General features: G+C 35.8%; 1 protein-coding gene across 1 annotated transcript in view; it reads left to right on the plus strand.

The window, feature by feature from the left end:
• Positions 1–18,522, plus strand: part of KMT2C (lysine methyltransferase 2C) — a 298,335-nt gene that overhangs the window by 182,458 nt on the left and 97,355 nt on the right. Inside the window, exons 10-15 of the mRNA XM_007469801.1 lie at positions 3,274–3,443; positions 3,895–4,043; positions 4,824–4,937; positions 5,844–5,921; positions 7,529–8,232; positions 16,155–16,274. Coding sequence (XP_007469863.1) covers positions 3,274–3,443; positions 3,895–4,043; positions 4,824–4,937; positions 5,844–5,921; positions 7,529–8,232; positions 16,155–16,274 — 1,335 coding nt within the window. The remainder of the gene's footprint in view (positions 1–3,273; positions 3,444–3,894; positions 4,044–4,823; positions 4,938–5,843; positions 5,922–7,528; positions 8,233–16,154; positions 16,275–18,522) is intronic.

Raw genomic sequence — 18,522 nt, forward strand, 5'->3', positions numbered from 1 at the left:
TCCTGCTGAGTTCTTTGCCTTCTCACATTCTTACATATCCATTCTCGTATAGTAAGAATCCTTGTTTTGCCTGTTATTCTTGAAGATTTTGGTTTTTTTTAAAATTCCCCATTCTTTTCTTAGTGATTTAATTTTTAAAAATACATAGGATATTAACACGCTTTCAAAAATTTCTGATTCCTCCTTCCTGTATTTTTTTGTAATGATAAGCAAATATATTTTTGTTTCCCTTTTCTACACTGAAGGTAGCATATGTGCTCTTTTGCATGTTGCTTTTTTTTTTTTAACTTAAAATCTGGAAGTCACTTCATATCAGTTCATAGAGATCTTCCTCATTCCTCTTCCTCCCTTCCTTCCTCGCTTCCTTCCTTCCTTCCTCCCTCTCTTTCGTTCTTTCTCTTACTCCCTTTCTTCCTCTCTCTCTCTCTCTCTCTCTCTCTCTCTCTCTCTTTCTTTCTTTCTTTCTTCTGTTTATTTGAACCATAGTTTTTCAGTCAATGTCGTATGCTTGAATATTTAGGTAGTTTCCAATATTTTACATTAGAAGTGATTCTGTAGTCAATAACTTTGTGCATATGGGTTTTTGAATTGCTGGGAGTGAATCTCTAGAATAAATTTCTAGTAGTAGGATTACTGGCTCAGGGGGGTAAACGCGTATGTAATTTTGTTAGGTATCGTCAAATTCCTTTTCATGGGACTTGTGGCTGTTCCTTTTGCCACCACTCATGCGTGAGAGAACTTCTTTTCTACATCCTTGCCAACAGGCTGTCATGTTCAGCTTTTGATTTTTGCCTGTCTTATGAGTGAAAAATGTTATCTCAGTGTAGTCTAATTTTCTTTTCTCTTTTGAGTGAAGCTGGTCATTTTTTCCTGTGTTTAGGGGTCGTTTTTTACCCCTTTTTGCAAGTTGTCTGTTCTTGTGTGTTGCCTGTTACTCTTGAAGATTTTGATGACCCCACAGTCTAAGAGCTCCTTGTACAGTCGGGATATAAGGCCTTCAGCTGTGTTATATGGTGCACATCTTTTCTTCCAGTTTGTTGTTTGCCTTTTAGCTTTGCCTGTGTTATTTTTTGCCGTGCAAAAGTTTATTTTTATATAGTCAGATATTTCAGTCTTCTATTGCTTTTGGATTTTTGAGTTAAAATTAGAAAGCCTTTTCCTATACTGAGGCTATAGGAGAGTTCGTATTTTCTTCTAGTTTTTATGTTATTTTTTACATTTAGCTCTCTAATCCATTTTTAGTTGATGCTTCTGTATGGTATGAATTATCTTTTCCCAGTTGGCTATCCAGTTGTCCAAAATCCATTCACTAAAAAGACAGTCTTTGCCTCAGTGACTTGAGATTCCAGACTAGAGTTTCAGATTTAGTTGGGTTTATTTCTGGAATTTCTTGTTTGTTCCATTGCTCTGTCTTTCTATCTTCATGAGCCAATGCCATACCTTTTTAATTATAGAGGCTTTGCAGTATCTGGTAGTTGTGGTCCCCCCGTCAGATCTTTTCTGTTTCACATTTTTCCTAGCTGTTTTTGTCGTTTATTTTTCCATATGAACCTTAGGCTCTGGGAAACACCTCGCTGGAATTTTTATCAGGTCACTTTAAATTTATTCATTGATAGTGAAATCTTGATGTTAGGACATCCTAACGAACAACAAGGTATGTCTTTGCATTTGTTCAAGTCTAGTTTAGTGTCTTCTAGGAATGTTTTCTAATTTTCTTTGTATAGGTTTTGGACATTTCTTAAGTTTATTCTTAAAAGTTTTCTCTATTTTGTTCATGTTATAAATGGGATTTTCCCATTCATAATATCTTTTAACTGGTTATTATTTGTGTATGTGAATTCTGTTGAATTTTCATTGCTAATTTTATATCCTGCTACTTCGTTAAATTATTTTATTAAATTTGTGATACATTCTCTAGGGTTTTCCAAGTATGCTGTCTTGTCATCTACAAATAGTTTTATTTCTTCTTTTCCTATTTTGCTTCTGTTTTCATTTGTTTTAGTGTTTACATTGGTTCAGAACCATGTTAAATAGTAGTGGAGATAGTAGACATCCTTGCTTTGTTTCTGACCTTAGTGGGACTGCCTCTAAGGTTCCCCAGTTAAATAAAATGCTGGCTTTAGAATTGAGGTTTGTGTGTATATCACATTAAGGAAATACCTACCCATTTTAATTTTCTTGGAAGTTTTTTTTTTTTATTAGGAATGGATTTTAATTTTTTTCCAAAGGTCTTTTCAGCGTCTAGTGGAATAATTTATCTTCTCTGCTCAGACCTAATAATATGTTAGATTTTATTAATAGGTTTTCTAATATTTAACCATACTTGCATTTTTGTGTAAACTCCTCTTGGACATGGTTTATGATTTTCTTGATTTGCTATTGGAGTCTGTTTGCTAACATTTTACTTAGGATTTTGTCATCAGTATTTACGGGTACCTCCATTTTAAATCTGTAAGACTTTAGCAGATCTGTGGTTCATGCTAGTTTCTCTTTTTCAGGGAGCATCTCTTTTGTATCAAAAGATACCAGCAGCTCAAAAAGATAAAGTTCCTTTTTTATTGGTGCTTTAGATTGCAAAGTTGGGGGTGGGTGGGTAATGAGAGTCCCACAATTTGTCAGCCTTGTGCCCAGGATTTTAAGGCAGCCTAGCTCAGAGGCGCAGAAGGAGGTTTGGCTGGCCTCTTCCAGGCCTTGAACATCAGCAGTTCTACTTTGCTAACGGTAGTGCCTCTCTGTTCTGAGAATATGAGAAGCCATAATTGGATTTTGATGTTGAGTGGTTATTTTCACAATTTCAGACACCTAATCATTTGGAGTGGGTTATATTTCCTTAGTGTGAATTCTTGTTTTTAGTTTCTAAGCTACCCATAAACAAACAGAATTCCCTAGCAGGACCATTTTGCTTTCAGAGTAGTGATTTGAGTAGACTTACTCAACGCAAGCTACTTCCTGATTCTGGAATGTGTTTCCTTTTTTTGAAGTTTGGATTGCTACGTTCTTGGTTTTCTTCCTTCCCTATTTATGTTTTCTTGGATGTCTCTATCCACTATTTACACTTTCCAGGAGGTTTCAGTGTAAACTGAGTGATATCTCATCAGATGTTCAAAACAAACTTCTTTTTCAAAAACATACACCCTAAATTAGTGCCATAAAAATTAAAGCTTAATATATAATCTACAAATGTTTCACTGATTTTTTAGAAAAGGTTTACACCAGAACTGCAGTACAAATGCATAGCAAACTGTTTCTGTTTTCATTTTTCCTGGTGTTTAGAATTGCAGAATATGTGTCGAGTGTGGCACACGATCTAGTTCTCAGTGGCACCACAATTGCCTGGTATGTGACAGTTGTTACCAACAGCAGGATAACTTATGTCCTTTCTGTGGGAAGTGCTACCATCCAGAATTGCAGAAAGACATGCTTCATTGTAATATGTGCAAAAGGTAAGAAGATATAGTTATTCCATTTGTTTGTCAGTTCTTCTGTCCATGTGATCATCTGCTCTGCCATGTATTTTGAGATCCAAGCTTTTGTCATTCCAGTAATCCTTTCAATACTGAGTGCCATTATAGATGGAATTAAAGTATGTTTTTATGAGTCTGAAAGGCATAATGATGTAAGTGGGCAAAAAATAAGACAAGACCAGAAACAAGCATTAAGAGGGAAAAGTAAAGAGTAAATAGTTTAAAATGTGTTTAAAAAAGGTTAACACCTGTGATGACATCCAAAAATGCCAACTTCTTTTCTAGAACCTTCAATTGCTAACCCCTATTACCTCTTCTTCCATCCTTACCCCTTCCTATATCCAGTTTTTCAGCAATTACCTTTCTTTTCCCTAAATATTAATTTGACTTTAAATTAGAAAATTTTATTTAAATATATTTATCGTCACAGATGGGTTCACTTAGAATGTGACAAACCGACAGATCATGAACTGGATTCTCAGCTCAAAGAAGAGTACATCTGTATGTATTGCAAACACTTAGCTGAGATGGATCCATTACAGCCAGGTGATGAAGTGGAGATGGCTGAACTCACTACAGGTAAATTTGAGAGTTTTTGTTTTTTAGGATGCTGTGCCAACCAGTCAGCAGTATATTACTTTAGTAACAGTGACGGAATCCTGTGTATCAGATCCCATCTTATTTTTAGCTTCTGTACCTATGATCTTGGTCATCTCTGAATCTGATGGTTAACATCTAATCTAGCTTCTTTACAACTGTTCGCCCAATATTTGAATTCCAGGACTATCGTACGCTCCTACAATTGTGTTTTTTGGGCCAACAGTGGAAGTTCCTTACTGTTTGGCTCTATGACCTAGTTTGCACTTCATACTCTGGGTTATTTTACTCCAAACAAATTTTAGTTTTATTAAATTTTGTTCATGTAGTTTTATTAGTACACCATTGGGTTATAAACATAATAACAAGATTCTTAGATCATAAAGGGAACAGACCTGCTAATCAGATCGTTCTTCATCAGTATGAATGGCAAAGTCTATAAAAGTTCTATTTTATCATCTGTAAGGGGTTTAAGTAGACACATCTTTGTTACTAACATTTTGTTTCTAGTATGCCATCAGTATACACTTGTGCAGTATCCTTTCAAAATAATAAAATTCTAGTTACTTTTTAATTCATTATGTTTTCCATATTTGAAAAATGTAAATATATATTTGGTTCCAAATAGAAAAATCTGAAGAAGAATTTATGGCATTTTCAGGGATAATTTACCTCCATTAGAACAAGGTGATAGTTGTTGACTTAGTTAACAAAAACAGAAGAACTCATTCTGAGCTAAAGAATAAATAATTTTCTGTTAAGATTGTAACAATGAAATGGAAGTTGAAGGCCCTGAGGACCACATGGTACTTCTGGAGCACGCGGCTAATACAGACGTCGGTGGCCAGCAGCCCGCGCCTGGGACTGTTCCAGATGGTAAGGGTGTTTTTGGTGATGGACAGTCTGTTCTCTGAATAAAATGCGTGTGTAGAGTGAATATGTGAACATCTGCAACTTTAGTACCCTAGATAAAAATAAGCTGAGACATAGTCATGTACGAAGTTATTTAGAGAGGAGCCTTTTTAAATAAAATAAACTTAGACAGAAATTAATCGGGGAAAGGGCATGTATATACTGTATTGATAGTTCAGCTGTAATCTAGACTTACTCATAAATATATACTTTGTTTAGGGATCAAGTGATTTTCATTAAAAAGCAATTTCTTTCTTTAGTTATCTTTGTAATTACTAACTAGAGCTGTTGCTGATTGTGAGATGTTTCATGCTGAGATAATGAAAAATTCATTGTTTTAGATCATGTAAGCAGTCCTGTTGAGGGTTATTTCAATGATATTTCAGTTAAGCTTTTTGCATTATTGGTAATAGCTATTATTGTACTTGAGGATCTGGAATTAATGAGAGACCAGGTTTGGGGAAAACTACTTATTAAATTTAATCTTGGTCTCACCTCAAAGTCTGTGGGACTGTATGTGATACTGTGCTATATAGCTTGAATGTATACATAAAAAGCCCTTGAGATATTTTGAGGTTAAGTTTATATTTAACAACTCTCATTAAAAATTATATTTCATAAAGATATAAAGTGAAGAAAAATAAGACAAAACTATATAATAATCTTATAGTACATAATCAGATTCCTTCCATATCCAGTTTCATTTCCATATCCTACTTAACAAATGAATAGTAACAGGATGTTTTATGCTTATATTTGAAATTGGAATTTGGCAGAAGGATAAATATCTTACTCAAATTACTGTTGAGAAGGCAGTGTTAGAGGAGTTTGGACTCCTTGCTGGAGATTCCATAAGTGTGTTATTCACAGCAGCTCACATCCATACTGGAGAGCAGCAGAGGAGTGATCCGCCGGAAAGTCATGACATGCGTGGACTTCTCATTGCTGGTAGGCAACATGTTCATATTGTCTAATTTGATTGTTTTATAGCATAATGCCTTTATGGTTGCTATGCAATTCGAGTCATAGTCTGCTAAGGTGACTTTTCAAATTAGAGATGAATTGTTTACTATTGCTATACTCACATGACGGTAGTGCAGTCTGTGGTTAGGTGATCCTTTTCTGGAAAACCATTGGCAGTGGGTTTCTAAGGCAGAAATAGAGCATGTTTGCGCTTTTATCTTAATCCTTCCTGCCTAGCACAGAGGAGAAAGAACATCCTCGTGTTCTGAGTGTGTATTGCAAACGTTCCTCTTTGCCAGTGAGACTTGAGGTCTACTCTTATGAGCACATAATTTAGGCATCATATAGCATTAAGATTGTTTTACTTGAGTCACTCAAATGGTGATACTTTTGGTTTTAAACCATAAATGTTCACTTCATTTATATGTATTTTCTGTTTTAAAAGTCCATTTTTTATTACTTTTAAAATGTTAAAGTATTTTTGAAGTACCTTTGTGTTTAAAAATATTTAGTATGATCAGATCTGTTATTTGATTTTTTTTCCTTTTCAACTATAGTCTTTCAATAAAGCAGGAGTGAGAAGTGAGATTTCATTTTGATATAAGAACATACATAAATTTCAATCACTGTGGTAAATAGTAAATAAGGAAATTAGTGTCTTTATTAATGTATGTAAGAAATTGCCTTGATGGCATTTGAAATAAGTGCTTTTTATCATCAGTGGTCTAAATAGAGCCACTTAGGGCCCATGTCAATTGGACCTCTAACCTTACTCTTAAGTAATATTGGGTTAAAGGTTTAACTTACTAGTATCCTGATTTAAAATTTAGTAGTCAGTGACTATAGATACTTCTGATATCTAATTATTTTTATTGATTTTCTAAGATAAGTCTCTGGTTATAGATGATGAGGAAGAACAAGAATTATATCCAAAAAAATGTATTGATTGTGTTAGCATGTATGACTAAGCGAAATAAGTCTTTTCTATCTATGGTCATTACTTATTTGAGTCTACAGAAGCTTTTGTTACATCTTGTGTCGGCTTATTGCAAAATTCTTTTTATTCTAGACTAATCTTTTTTAATTTGGACACATCATGTAATATCACTGAGCCTCATTTTCCTAGTTGTAAAATGAGTATAACTTCACCTACAAAAATTTAAATCCTCTTGTAAGTGACCAAACTGTAAAACATCATATATAATGGTTATATTAGAAATTAATTCTATTTTAATATTCTTACCAGAAATTACCTTAAACTCTGGGGATCCCGTTAAGGTAGTGTTCTTGTAGGTTTTCTGGTCTGATCGGTGACTGATTCTAATCCATAAACCCTGCTCTCTTTTGACCTTTACTAAACTTGATAATTGCCTTATTGCCTTTCTTGATGAATACCTTCTGACTTAAGGCATGGTTTTAAGCAAAAGTATGTTTTGGATCCCCCCCGCTAACGTTTTTTTTCTACCCAAGCCTATTATTTTTAAACCAAAGAGGTACAGACATGTAAGACATTAATGTTTTATACCTAATCATAGTTAGAAATTTTAAAATTCATAGGTACATTAACATAATAGATATTCGAAATTTTATAGAATCATCCCAAGATAAAATGAATCCTGAATTGGAAAATCAGATTTCTCGTGAAGTTGATAGTGAAGAAATGGAAATGCCTCCTAAAGTGATGCACACTTGCGGTGCCGATCAAAATGAGAACAAAATGGAGGTGACAGACAGCGCTGAAGCCCTTGACCCCCAGGTTGCTGTGCAGCAGGGGGAAGTGCACGTGTTGGAGGGACCTAACATGGCGGCGTCCCCAGAAGAATCCCGGCCTCCAGGAGTCAACATTGAATCTGTCACCGTCCCGTCCCCGGGTGGGGAAGGTACGGCTTTATGTTCTAAGGAACAGTTGGCCATAGAAAGGGTACCAGAAGAAATGGAACAGAAAGAAAATCCTGAACCTTCTACTGCATTTATGGACTTCGAAGTGGCTCCTGCAGTTGAGAGTTGTGTGAAAGATGGTGTATGCCAAGAAAGCAAATCTGTAAAATTACCATCTGAGACAGAGTCATCATTTTCATCAGCAGCGGGCATGAGCAAGGCAAATGCGTCTTCCTCTCCAGCACTTTCTTCCGACTTGCCTTCCCACGACATGCTGCATGGTTACCCGTCGACTCCCAGTGCTTCTGCTGGAAACGTCATGCCAACAACTTACATCTCAGTCACCCCCAAAATTGGCATGGGTAAACCAGCTATTACCAAAAGGAAATTTTCTCCTGGTAGACCTCGGTCCAGACAGGTATGGTGATTTTAATGATGTTGATAGAAAAGATGTTGGAGTGATTCTATAAAGTAAAAAAAGTGTATGTGTAGCTTTGGTTTGGAGGGCAGGTTTTCCCGTTTAGGTGGAATGTAGATGTAATGTTGACTTATGTGTTTTGGCCACTTAAAAAAACACACTTAATGAAGACTAGTTTATTAAACTTGAAGTGATCTTATTGGAATTTAAGTGCAACCTCTTTGATTATAGTTTCTAATAGAAAACACTTTAAAGAAGTTTTTAGTTCTATGCCATAGTAACAGCAGAGACTTAAAAAAAAAGTAAGGTTTTGGGTATAGTGTAATTAACATTTTTCCCCTCAAATATATTTGTTTATTGATATTATTCATTGTACATATTTTTAACTGCTTAAGCATCAGAATTTACCTGGAGTATTTTTCATGCAGGGGGATTTCTCATTTTGGTTTTTCTATTGATTGCTAACTTTTTGTGGGAATTTTTTTAAAGTTAGGACTTACTTCAGTGGTTTTGTGAACAAAATTTTAGGATTATATTGTTGATCTTCAGGAAATGAAGGGAGTTTTTCCCATGATTGCTCTAAGTTGTGTGAATGTGAACTCTACCCTGTAAGGGTAAGTTCCACATCTTTTTCAGTGGGATTTGAGTGAAACTACAAAGCAAAGTGAAGATACTATAGCTAAGAATTATGTGTTCTACAAAATTTCTACTTTCTGAAGTTTTTCATAAAATAGCAAGATATCAAACAGTGCAAAAGTGTTTAGTCAATAATAGTTTGGAGTTTTAAGTCTCATGATTTAAATTGCTTTCAGTGATTAAAGTTTAACTTTTTATAGGAATAATAATATCTTGATCTTGATCATCTAATTTTGAGATTGTGACACCAGTAAAAAAAGTTAAATCAAACTTTATTTTAATGTGAAAATTAGTCTCCTACTTGATATTTATTTTCTATTCTACTAAGAGATTTTTCTTCTCAAACTAGTTCTCTTCATCCTTATTTTTTTCTTTTATTTTCCTTTTCTTTTTTTGAATAGCATATACTAATTGTGTAGTTTTGGCTCTGAAAAGACTTTAGCACTGGAAATTTGAATCTCAAATTTAATTTTGGTTCAGACATTTACATTCTTTAAGGATATTGCATCATAAATATTCCTGTTAAATTTTACTGGTGTCTCTCCTTATTTAGAGGCTTCTGCTCCAACTGAGAAGCCATTACGATTATTTTTCTGTTGACCTATGTTCCAAAATAGTGTGGGTATTTTTGTATGTGTGTGAGAGTGTGTATGTGCATATATTTTTTTTCTTCCAAGTTCATCCCATTTTACATGAGCCGTGTCTTAATATTTGTTACTGTTACTGCTTCTGCTGTGTCCTCTTCCGGCTGTGGTAGTGTTCGCCTTTCTATTTAGCTGCTACTGTCTGATTACTACCTCACAGTTTGCTGCTAATCTCACAAGCAGCTGTAGGCCATGTTCTACCTCCCAGGTTTGTTTTAGTTGTATAGGAAACAACCTTCACTTGGTGGTTCAGAAAGCTTGTTGATACACTGCTTTGCTTTTGTGGCGACTATGCATTGGATAGAACAAGGTACCTTATTTGTATCATCTTATTTTATGGGAAAATATTTAATGAAATCACATGACTGTGACCTGCTTCAGACACTCATGTACTAATTGCTCTCATGATAATATTGAAAGTTTTTGTTAAATCTTCTATGAAATATGTTTTCTTAGAAACATTTTCTTGAAGTATTCTTAAATATTTAAAGAAAATTTCATAGAGAAAACATAAGTACTCTTAAATATATTTTGATAACTTTCAAATGCTAAGAATTTTTTTCTTCATTTTACCTTTCCACCTTTTTTGTTGTTGTTGTTAACATCATGTATGTGGAGAGCTTAGGAATTTACATAAGTTCTAAGACTGACACCTGTTGAGAGGTTCTCATAGAGAAGGTGAGATGCTGTCTCCAGCAGAGTAGGTTTCCAGAAGTAGTACTGCATTAGGTTATAACCACTTTGCCATTACGTTGTGAACTGAATTCCTTACTTTTCATCAGTTTAAGTAGTTTATTAAGAACCCTAGAATTTTATAACATACTTGTATATTGCAATAGCATTTTAAATGAAGTGTCTCGAATTAACATATCAGTTTCATAATCTGCTCCTGTGAGAGCAAAACAGGCCTCCAGTGGTGAGCTGTAGAGGGTTATAGTTTTGTTAACAATTAATTACAAGTAAGCAGAGTCCCTCCCTCCCTGCCTCCCTCTCTTCTCTCTCTTCCGTTTCTGGTTTCTAGACGTAAACCTTTTAGTAAGAAGCACTGTTGGCATTTTTGGGGGGTTGGTTGGTTTTTGCTTTTAAAGTTAAAAAAGGCAGATCGGTGAATCATATCATCCAAATAAAGAGAGATTCTGTTCTTGATAAATTATTTCATATCCAGCTTTTAACTAAAATAAATTTGAATTTTGAAGAACTGCTTTATGTAATGTATACATAATGATACCTGTTAAAGGAAATTACTCTAGTAGTTGTAATTGTCTATTCCTGGATACCTAGGAGGTAAACCTGCATACTGATGCTTTGTCTTAGAACCCGTCAAAAAAGGTTGCATTAGTAGATAGGTAAATATTCTCTATTTACCTATACTACTGTATAGGTAAATTTACCTACTGTAGAGTAGATGCCAACAGTGATTTTCCCACATACCTTCTAGTCTAAATACTATGTGGCATTTTATAAAAGTGACTTTTAAGAAGCCTTTTTTGTATTATTTATATATATATTTGTAATGTAATTAATTGATCCTGGGAAAGATTGATTAATATAAATTCAGCATGAATATTTCCGTAGTGCAGTTGTTTGGCTTCAAAGCCTTATTCTTCCATTACTGTCTGTGGGACACCAAGCAAGTTACCATGTGAACTCTCTTGGTTTCTTCATCCATAAAACTACATCACATGGTTGTTAGAATTTAACGATAACACCTATAACCCCCCTGACACATAGCAAACGGTAGTGCTGCCCTGCTTGCTTTCTTGATTTGCAGGATAATGCAGATATTATGTGAAAATGGAGACTTGAGAAGGATGTAATGTCCATGTGTTAAATTTGGCTGTGGAGTGGTGGTCCTGAAACCCATCATGTTGACTCATAACTATTTCTAAGGAAATGTGCCAGTGAAAATAAGTGCAGGCCCGACCAAGTCAAACACTGGCCACAGTAAATACAAGATGTAGTAGGTTTTCAAGTTCAGTGCCACATAGTGGTTGCGCAGATTTTAGAACTAAACTGCCTATTTAATTATTCTGTGTGTGATAGAGGCTGCAGTAGAGGAAACCACAGGGTACTGTGGGAAAGCAGAGAGGGCAAGAGGAAAAACTCTACTCAGGCTTACAGGCTTAGGCATGTTTTCTGGGAGAAATGACTAAACCATTGCTACTCAAAATGTGACCTGCAGACCAGGAATATCAATATCACCTGTTACACTGAATCTCAGGCCCCCACCTTAACCTGAGTGAACATGTCTATTTTAAGAAGATCCCCATGCAGCCTGAAGTCCAAGAAGCACTGCTCTAAACCATTGAGAAACTGTAGTTTTCATCCTAAAAAAATGTCTAGCCTTTGGGGTGTCAACCTACAACACATACAGATCAGAAGTATCGTACATCCCTCTTAGTTTTCTTGTGCCTGTTACATTTTTTAAGCCATTACTAAAACGATTGCTAGCACCAGCCAAATACACTTTCTTAAATTACTGAGGGCTAAAGCTGGCAACAGCTATTTCTGTACGTATATAGTTTATCTCTTATCAAATCACTCTCAGGACTAAATTTCTTGTTCTGTTTGATGTTGGACTCAGTTTTGTATATGACTTATTTATGTTAAAAGAATTCTGTAAGTCATACAAAAATGAATTGTTTGCTACGATAGCTGTAATGTACATGAGTGAATGTGTGTACCAAAAAGACAAACTATAAATGCTTGTGTTTTCAGTTTCTCTTACTAATTGTCCTCCTTTCTACTCTCGTTTCACTGTTTTCGCTTTCTCTAAATCAAACTCACGCAGTAATAGCAATCTTGGTCTTGCACAGTGTGTAAGGAGAGGGTGGACTTAGGACTTGGCGGTGTGAATCTTCCCAGGAGACATAGCTGACCTTCTCTGGCCACGCTTTAAACTGATTCAGTAGAATTGGATACTCGTGGGCCCTAATCATGACATTGATCATATTTAACAGCCAGCAACAGGGTTTGACTTCTAATAGAAAGTTGCCCATATTAGCCTACCCTCCACCTGCCATTATTGTCCCATTTCCCTATTCCCACAGTCCTTGTAACAGCTTTGTAATTTTACTAGGTTGATAAATTGGCCTCAAAGCAGAAAACTGAATACCAACTTTAAACAGTAATAATTATTGTTGGAATCGAATTCAGTCTCTGCCAAATAGTATTTTTAAAGTTTCTGTGGCATTTGAGAATAAGTTGGTTCTGTTTAGCACTCTTTGTATCTTAAATTCTCCTGATGGTTACATTTTTTAACCCAGTTTGTAGATGATAGTTTAAGAGTGTGCGTGGAATAGGTTGGTAGTTTTTTAATAGGTGAAGAAGTCCAAGATTCTAGGCTACAACTGATGGAATTAGTGTGTTTCATATCACAGTACAGTGTTTATTGATGCATTTATGAATACATGCATGCAAAAATGCTCAGTAGAAAAAGTAGACATTCAATAAGTGCTGAACAGAAGGCTCACTTAACATAGCAGTGAACGAAAAGAGCAGAGTGTCTGCCATCAAGCTTATACTCCAGTGGCAATAGATAAATACGAGTGTGGTAAAGTAAAACCAAGTGTACCAACAGTGTAAACCATGTTACAGTAGATGGGGAAGCTAACCTCTTCTGAATGGTCTGTGTGAATTCTTTTCAATCAAAGCTGAGATCTGAAGGGTAATTTATAACTACAGTTGATAATTACATCAGTATTTTAGTTTTAAGGTCTAAAGAATATATTAGGTAATTTCTTCTTTGTGAAAATGTCTAAGTGTAATCATAATTTTCTTCATTTCCTATAAAATTGCACGTGCTCTACCTTCCAATGCCTTACAATAACATACTTATTAAAATTTATAATGTAATTACCCAAGCTTTTATCATGTAAGTTTTTCATAGCAGTTGAACGGTTGTCGAATTATCCCTGAAATAGCATCTAAACATTCTTAATCTATAGAGCCCTTCATTTTGCTCATCCATGTTATATGAAGTGTGAATGCTTTTTGAAATGAGATAGAATTTTGGCATCAAAGCTAACTTATAAATTATGAATAAATATTATTTTAGAATATGACTTTTTATGGTATACTTTAAGGACTATCTATTGATATACCATTAAACGATCTACCAAAAGGAATTTAATATGTACACTAGCCAGATATCCTCAGAGAAAAACACTGCGTGGAAACGTTGAGGGAACCGGGTTTAGATATCTCTTGCTCTCACTCTCTACCACTAAATACTGATAAACAGTAGAACAGATGACCCCATATTGTGTTCAGTATGCAGATGCTAAAGGTGTTGTAAAGGACACATGGTTCACTTGGAGTGCCTGGGAAGGCCTCTTCGAGGAGGAAGTATTTAAGGCCTTACCTGAAGATTCTGGAGACACCAACCAGTGGACAGGTGGTGTAGTTCTGAGTCAGTAGGTCCCCACTGTTGAAGAGCTCAGCGTGTGTGAAGGATGGAAGGGAAGCCAGGGTAGCTAGGGCATATCGACGGTGAGAGATGCCACAAGATGCAACTGAGGAGAGGCAGTAGGAAAGGTTGGGGTTTTAAGTGTCACTGCAGAGCTATCAGAGGGTTTGGAACAGGGCAGGAGAGTCTTGCTTGGTCACATTTACATTTGTTAGGAGTCCCTCTGGCTGCTGTGTGGGGAAAGGCTTGAGGAGGTGCAGGTAAGAGAAGTAGACCTTTGCAGCAGCCTAGCTGAGAGGCGGTGCCGGCCGTGGGAGTGCAGAGAAACAATGACCAGAGACAGAACTTGAAGAGAGAATGTGCTGAATTTACCGATGGTTTGGATCAAAGGAGTGGTGAGGGAGAGGATTGAAGGGGCAGAGGAGAGTGATGAGAGCAGAGAACGGGTCTGACGACTCCCAGTTCTCTGACTTGGACTGGGATCCATTTCTAAAGATTGGGAAAAGTTGTGAGTTGGAACTCGTTAAGGGAGAGATTTTAGACGTAGTAAACTGGAGAGGTTTTGTGCGACAAAATGGAAGTGCTAAGAAGGAAGTTGAAAATCATAATAACTTGGAGCTCTCAGAACATGTTAGAGCTAGAAATGTGAATTTGGGGAACAGCGACATTCAAGATGGTGTTTACAGCCCTCATTGTAGATAAGATCATTTAGGACAAGACTACACAGAGGAGAGTGGTCCAGGCTTCCGCCCTGGGAAACAGTGGGGCTTTAGAGGTCAAGTGGAGGAAGAACTCACGTGGGAGGCTGAGAAGGGTCAGTGAAGGAGGGCAGAGAAACATTCACTGATGTGCTGCACAGAGCCCAGCAGAACTGTAAGTAGATGTTGACAGTGAAATGACAATAGAGAAATTGCTTTTGTCAGCGCAGAGGTTACAGAAGGCCCTGGACACAGTAGGAAAGAAGACACGTGTGGACATAGGCGCAAGGTGATCTGTTAGTGGGAAAGCATTTGTCAGGTGAAATCAGCCTGGCTGTTAGCTGAGGGGAGGGTAGGTTAATTAAAGTGAAACCAGTCTCCCTGTGTGGTCTTTCTCGAAAGACTGTTATTTCATTAACTATCTTCTCCCCAAAGGATAGTCAGGTTCTTACTTCTAGTTATTTAAGTTCCCTGGCGGTATTTTAATGGGATTAATAGGCTACTACTTGTTAGTTAGTGTTCTAGAAACCTGGTAAGTACTGTGTTTCTTGTCTTTAGTTTTGATCATTCAATTGGTAAAATTATAGCATGCTTTGCTGAATTATCTAATTCCAAATAGGTTCTGTATTGTTTGACATTTGTGTTTAAAATGTTATCTTTGTGGATTAAAGGTTTTTCTTTATGCTGCTTATTAGCATCTTCATCAGATTAGTTCAGGTTATTGCTGAATGGGGTTATCTGGAAGCAAAATGTTTTAGTTTTATCTTAACTATTTTACTAAGTACTGTTTCTCATATAAATAATCAGATATATCAGGCATTTTAATTTGCAAATTTAGGACAATTTGCTTTAACATTTTTCTACTTTTCAAAATTAGTTCCTTGGATATAATCCAAGTGTAGTAGTCCCCTAAATAAAAATAAAAATCAAAACCCACAACTAATGGTCACTGAAGGAAGAGTAATTAAATGTTAGGGTTATAATGGTATTTGCATCTTATGGCTACAAACCAGCTTTTTCCAGATTTTCAAGTGAATGTGTCTGTTGGTTGCTCATGTTTCTGACTGCATTTTTGGCCTCTACTGTTTTGGTGGTTTTATAGCAAGAAGTATACATAACATTCTTTATTATTTTCTCCTTTCTGGTAGAGTGATAGTTGTTAGAAGAAAATAATCCCCAAGTAGTTTCTTACAGTTTTAATTCTTAAAGTTTGATTGACATTTATTTATATCTTGGTGCCGTAATTGCAGTTCATGAGTCAATGTTGATGTCACGTAAACCTTAATTTTTATTACGTTTCATTGTACTGATGTTTCAACCAGAATAAAACATTTAATGTAAATTGTAGCTACAAACATTTAAGTATAAAGTCACTGTAAGTGATAAGCTTATTTTCCTTACTACCTTGAAGCAATCTGTCCTAAATTTCCATACGTCTGCATTTGTTTTTGCTGTTCTAAAATTCCTTAGTTGCTGGCTTTGACCTTTTATGTTGCGGAGTTTTATACATCTATTTTCTCACCTGCCGTATCCTAGGGGGCTTGGAGTACCCATAATACAGTGAGCCCACCTTCCTGGTCCCCAGACATTTCAGAAGGCCGGGAAATTTTTAAACCCAGGCAGCTTCCTGGCAGTGCCATTTGGAGCATCAAAGTGGTAAATAAAATTGCATTTACATTCGTATATCATTTCTTTCTGGTTGGTTTTGTCCGAGTAGAAGTTAAGAATTAAACTTTTCTTTTCTAGATAAATAGTGTAGTTTCCAGAGCCACTTTTTAAATCTAAAATTTTTAATGTGAAGAAGCAACGTGCTTGCCTTTAAAAACCTGCACTAGGAGGAAATTAAATTGCCATTTTACTTGACTGATCTTGTGTAAATTTTTAATACCCTTTTTTATGGTTGCTTCCTTTTATGTTGTAATTACCAGTATTTCTACGGGGGAAATCCTTGTCACATTGGCTATAAAGTAATTAAAGACTTGTTCATCATATCATAAAATTTTGTTGCTTAGAAAAGAACAAAAGAAAAGCTACATTAATTTATTATGTACTAATGGAGAAGAAATAGCAGGATTGCAGCAGATTTCATTGTCTGTGTTAATAATCCAAAAAGTTTAGGATCTCTTTTTCATGTCATTGGTGGATGACTGTTAGTCCTTGAAGTAAGTTGTCTGATGCATTTTGAAGGTGAAAAATTAATTTGAAAAAGTGTTAATCATCTGAAAAGTTAAAAAATGTTCCTGACTAGAGAAGACAGTATTCTTCATCTTCTATATTTAATAATATAATTCTGGAATGAGGGGTTTTAATTTAGACTAATTAAGGATTTCAAAGGAGTTCTAGATTCTGCTTTCCTATTTTCTGTCACCGTTGGAAGAACTGTTTTTCAGCTCACTCTGATAGCATGCAAGGTGTTGAAAATGTAAATATTAATTTGACGAGTTAAAGCGGTCTTGTTTGACCATATTGTGAAGCATATACACCACTGACTGTCACTTATTCTTACCTGTGTCATTGGATGTTGAGGAGAAATACATTGAGGGATTACTGTAGTCTTGATTCAGTCACTGACTTTTAAAAAATCTTTTATACCTATTGAAAAACAACAAGAAAAACTATCCCATTCAACACTACCCTGTCCCTTGTTCAGAGAAGCTCAGGATCTGAAGGAAAGCACCTTAAGAGGATAAGGAGAGGCAGCTGGAATACTGGAAGTTGGCTTTTACTAAAAAACTGAAGGAACAAAAGCCCCCCTTCTCTTTTGTTCACGTGTGTCTTTTTGGTGCTCACAGTATAACCATAAATGGCTGACTTGGAGAGCATTCTGCCAAATAGGTAATGAGCTCAGTGTTTCAAACTGCTGCAGGTGACCTCAGCTGAAGATGTCACGTATTATTTACCTTGTTAGGGAAAACAAAACCAGGATTTTCCTGAGCATTTTAGTAATCTTAAATATACGCAGCACAAGTAGGTGTAGGTGCCAGTTTTTTTCAGGTAGTAATACATAAGTCTGAGAATAAGTAAGAAAACAGCAACACGTAACAATTTAACACAATTGTTAAAATATCAGGGAATTCAACATATTTTCCCATAGAATTTTTTCTTGTGTAAAAATTCAGATAAATTATTTGCACTTGAAGTAATTATTATCTAGGCGATTTAAAGCAAGCCTTTTAATTTTTCATCAGCTTTCCTGTATGGTCAGGTATTGAACGGTTTAGAGGAAATTGACAGTTTTCACGACAGAAAAAATACTGTTGCACATAGTAAAAATGAGCTTTCGTGCAACGCAGCGGTGCAGAATAGTGCTTAAGAGTGAGGTCACTGTAGCCAGGCTTGCCAGGTGTCTGACTTGGCACAAGTTACTTAACCTTTTGATTCCCCAGTGTACTTACCTCTGAAGTGGGGATGATAAAATAGTATTGACCTTATGAGATTGTTGAGAGGAACAAGTGCTTCGAGCAGTACATAATAAGTACTCAGCATATGATAACTATTAATATCAGTACAAGTACAAGAAACCAGTTAGCGAGAGAGTCCTTCCTCATACTTGCTCTATAATACAATACAATTTGTTGCACCTGAAAATACCTGGATAGAGTTGTGGCTTTTCCTGCCACCTAGGATGTAGGATTAGGAAACGGAGATACAGTGCCAAGGTTTGCTGTTGCAGGGCATTCACAGTGACAGACCAAGTTTGATTCTAAGGTTGTAGATGTTTAAGTCGTAGAATGCATATTGAAAGATGCAAATAATAAGCCTGGTCTCTTAATATTTATCATCTGATTGGAATAAAAGGGAGAAGCAAGTATTTGTGTAACATTTAATAAGACGGTTTATCTCACATTTTGGATTTAAAATTCTTTTGGGCTTTTACAGAATGCTGACTTTTCCGTATCTGTCG

Source organism: Lipotes vexillifer, unplaced genomic scaffold (genome assembly GCF_000442215.2).
Source record: "Lipotes vexillifer unplaced genomic scaffold, Lipotes_vexillifer_v1.1 scaffold472, whole genome shotgun sequence".
Lineage (NCBI taxonomy): Eukaryota > Metazoa > Chordata > Mammalia > Artiodactyla > Lipotidae > Lipotes > Lipotes vexillifer.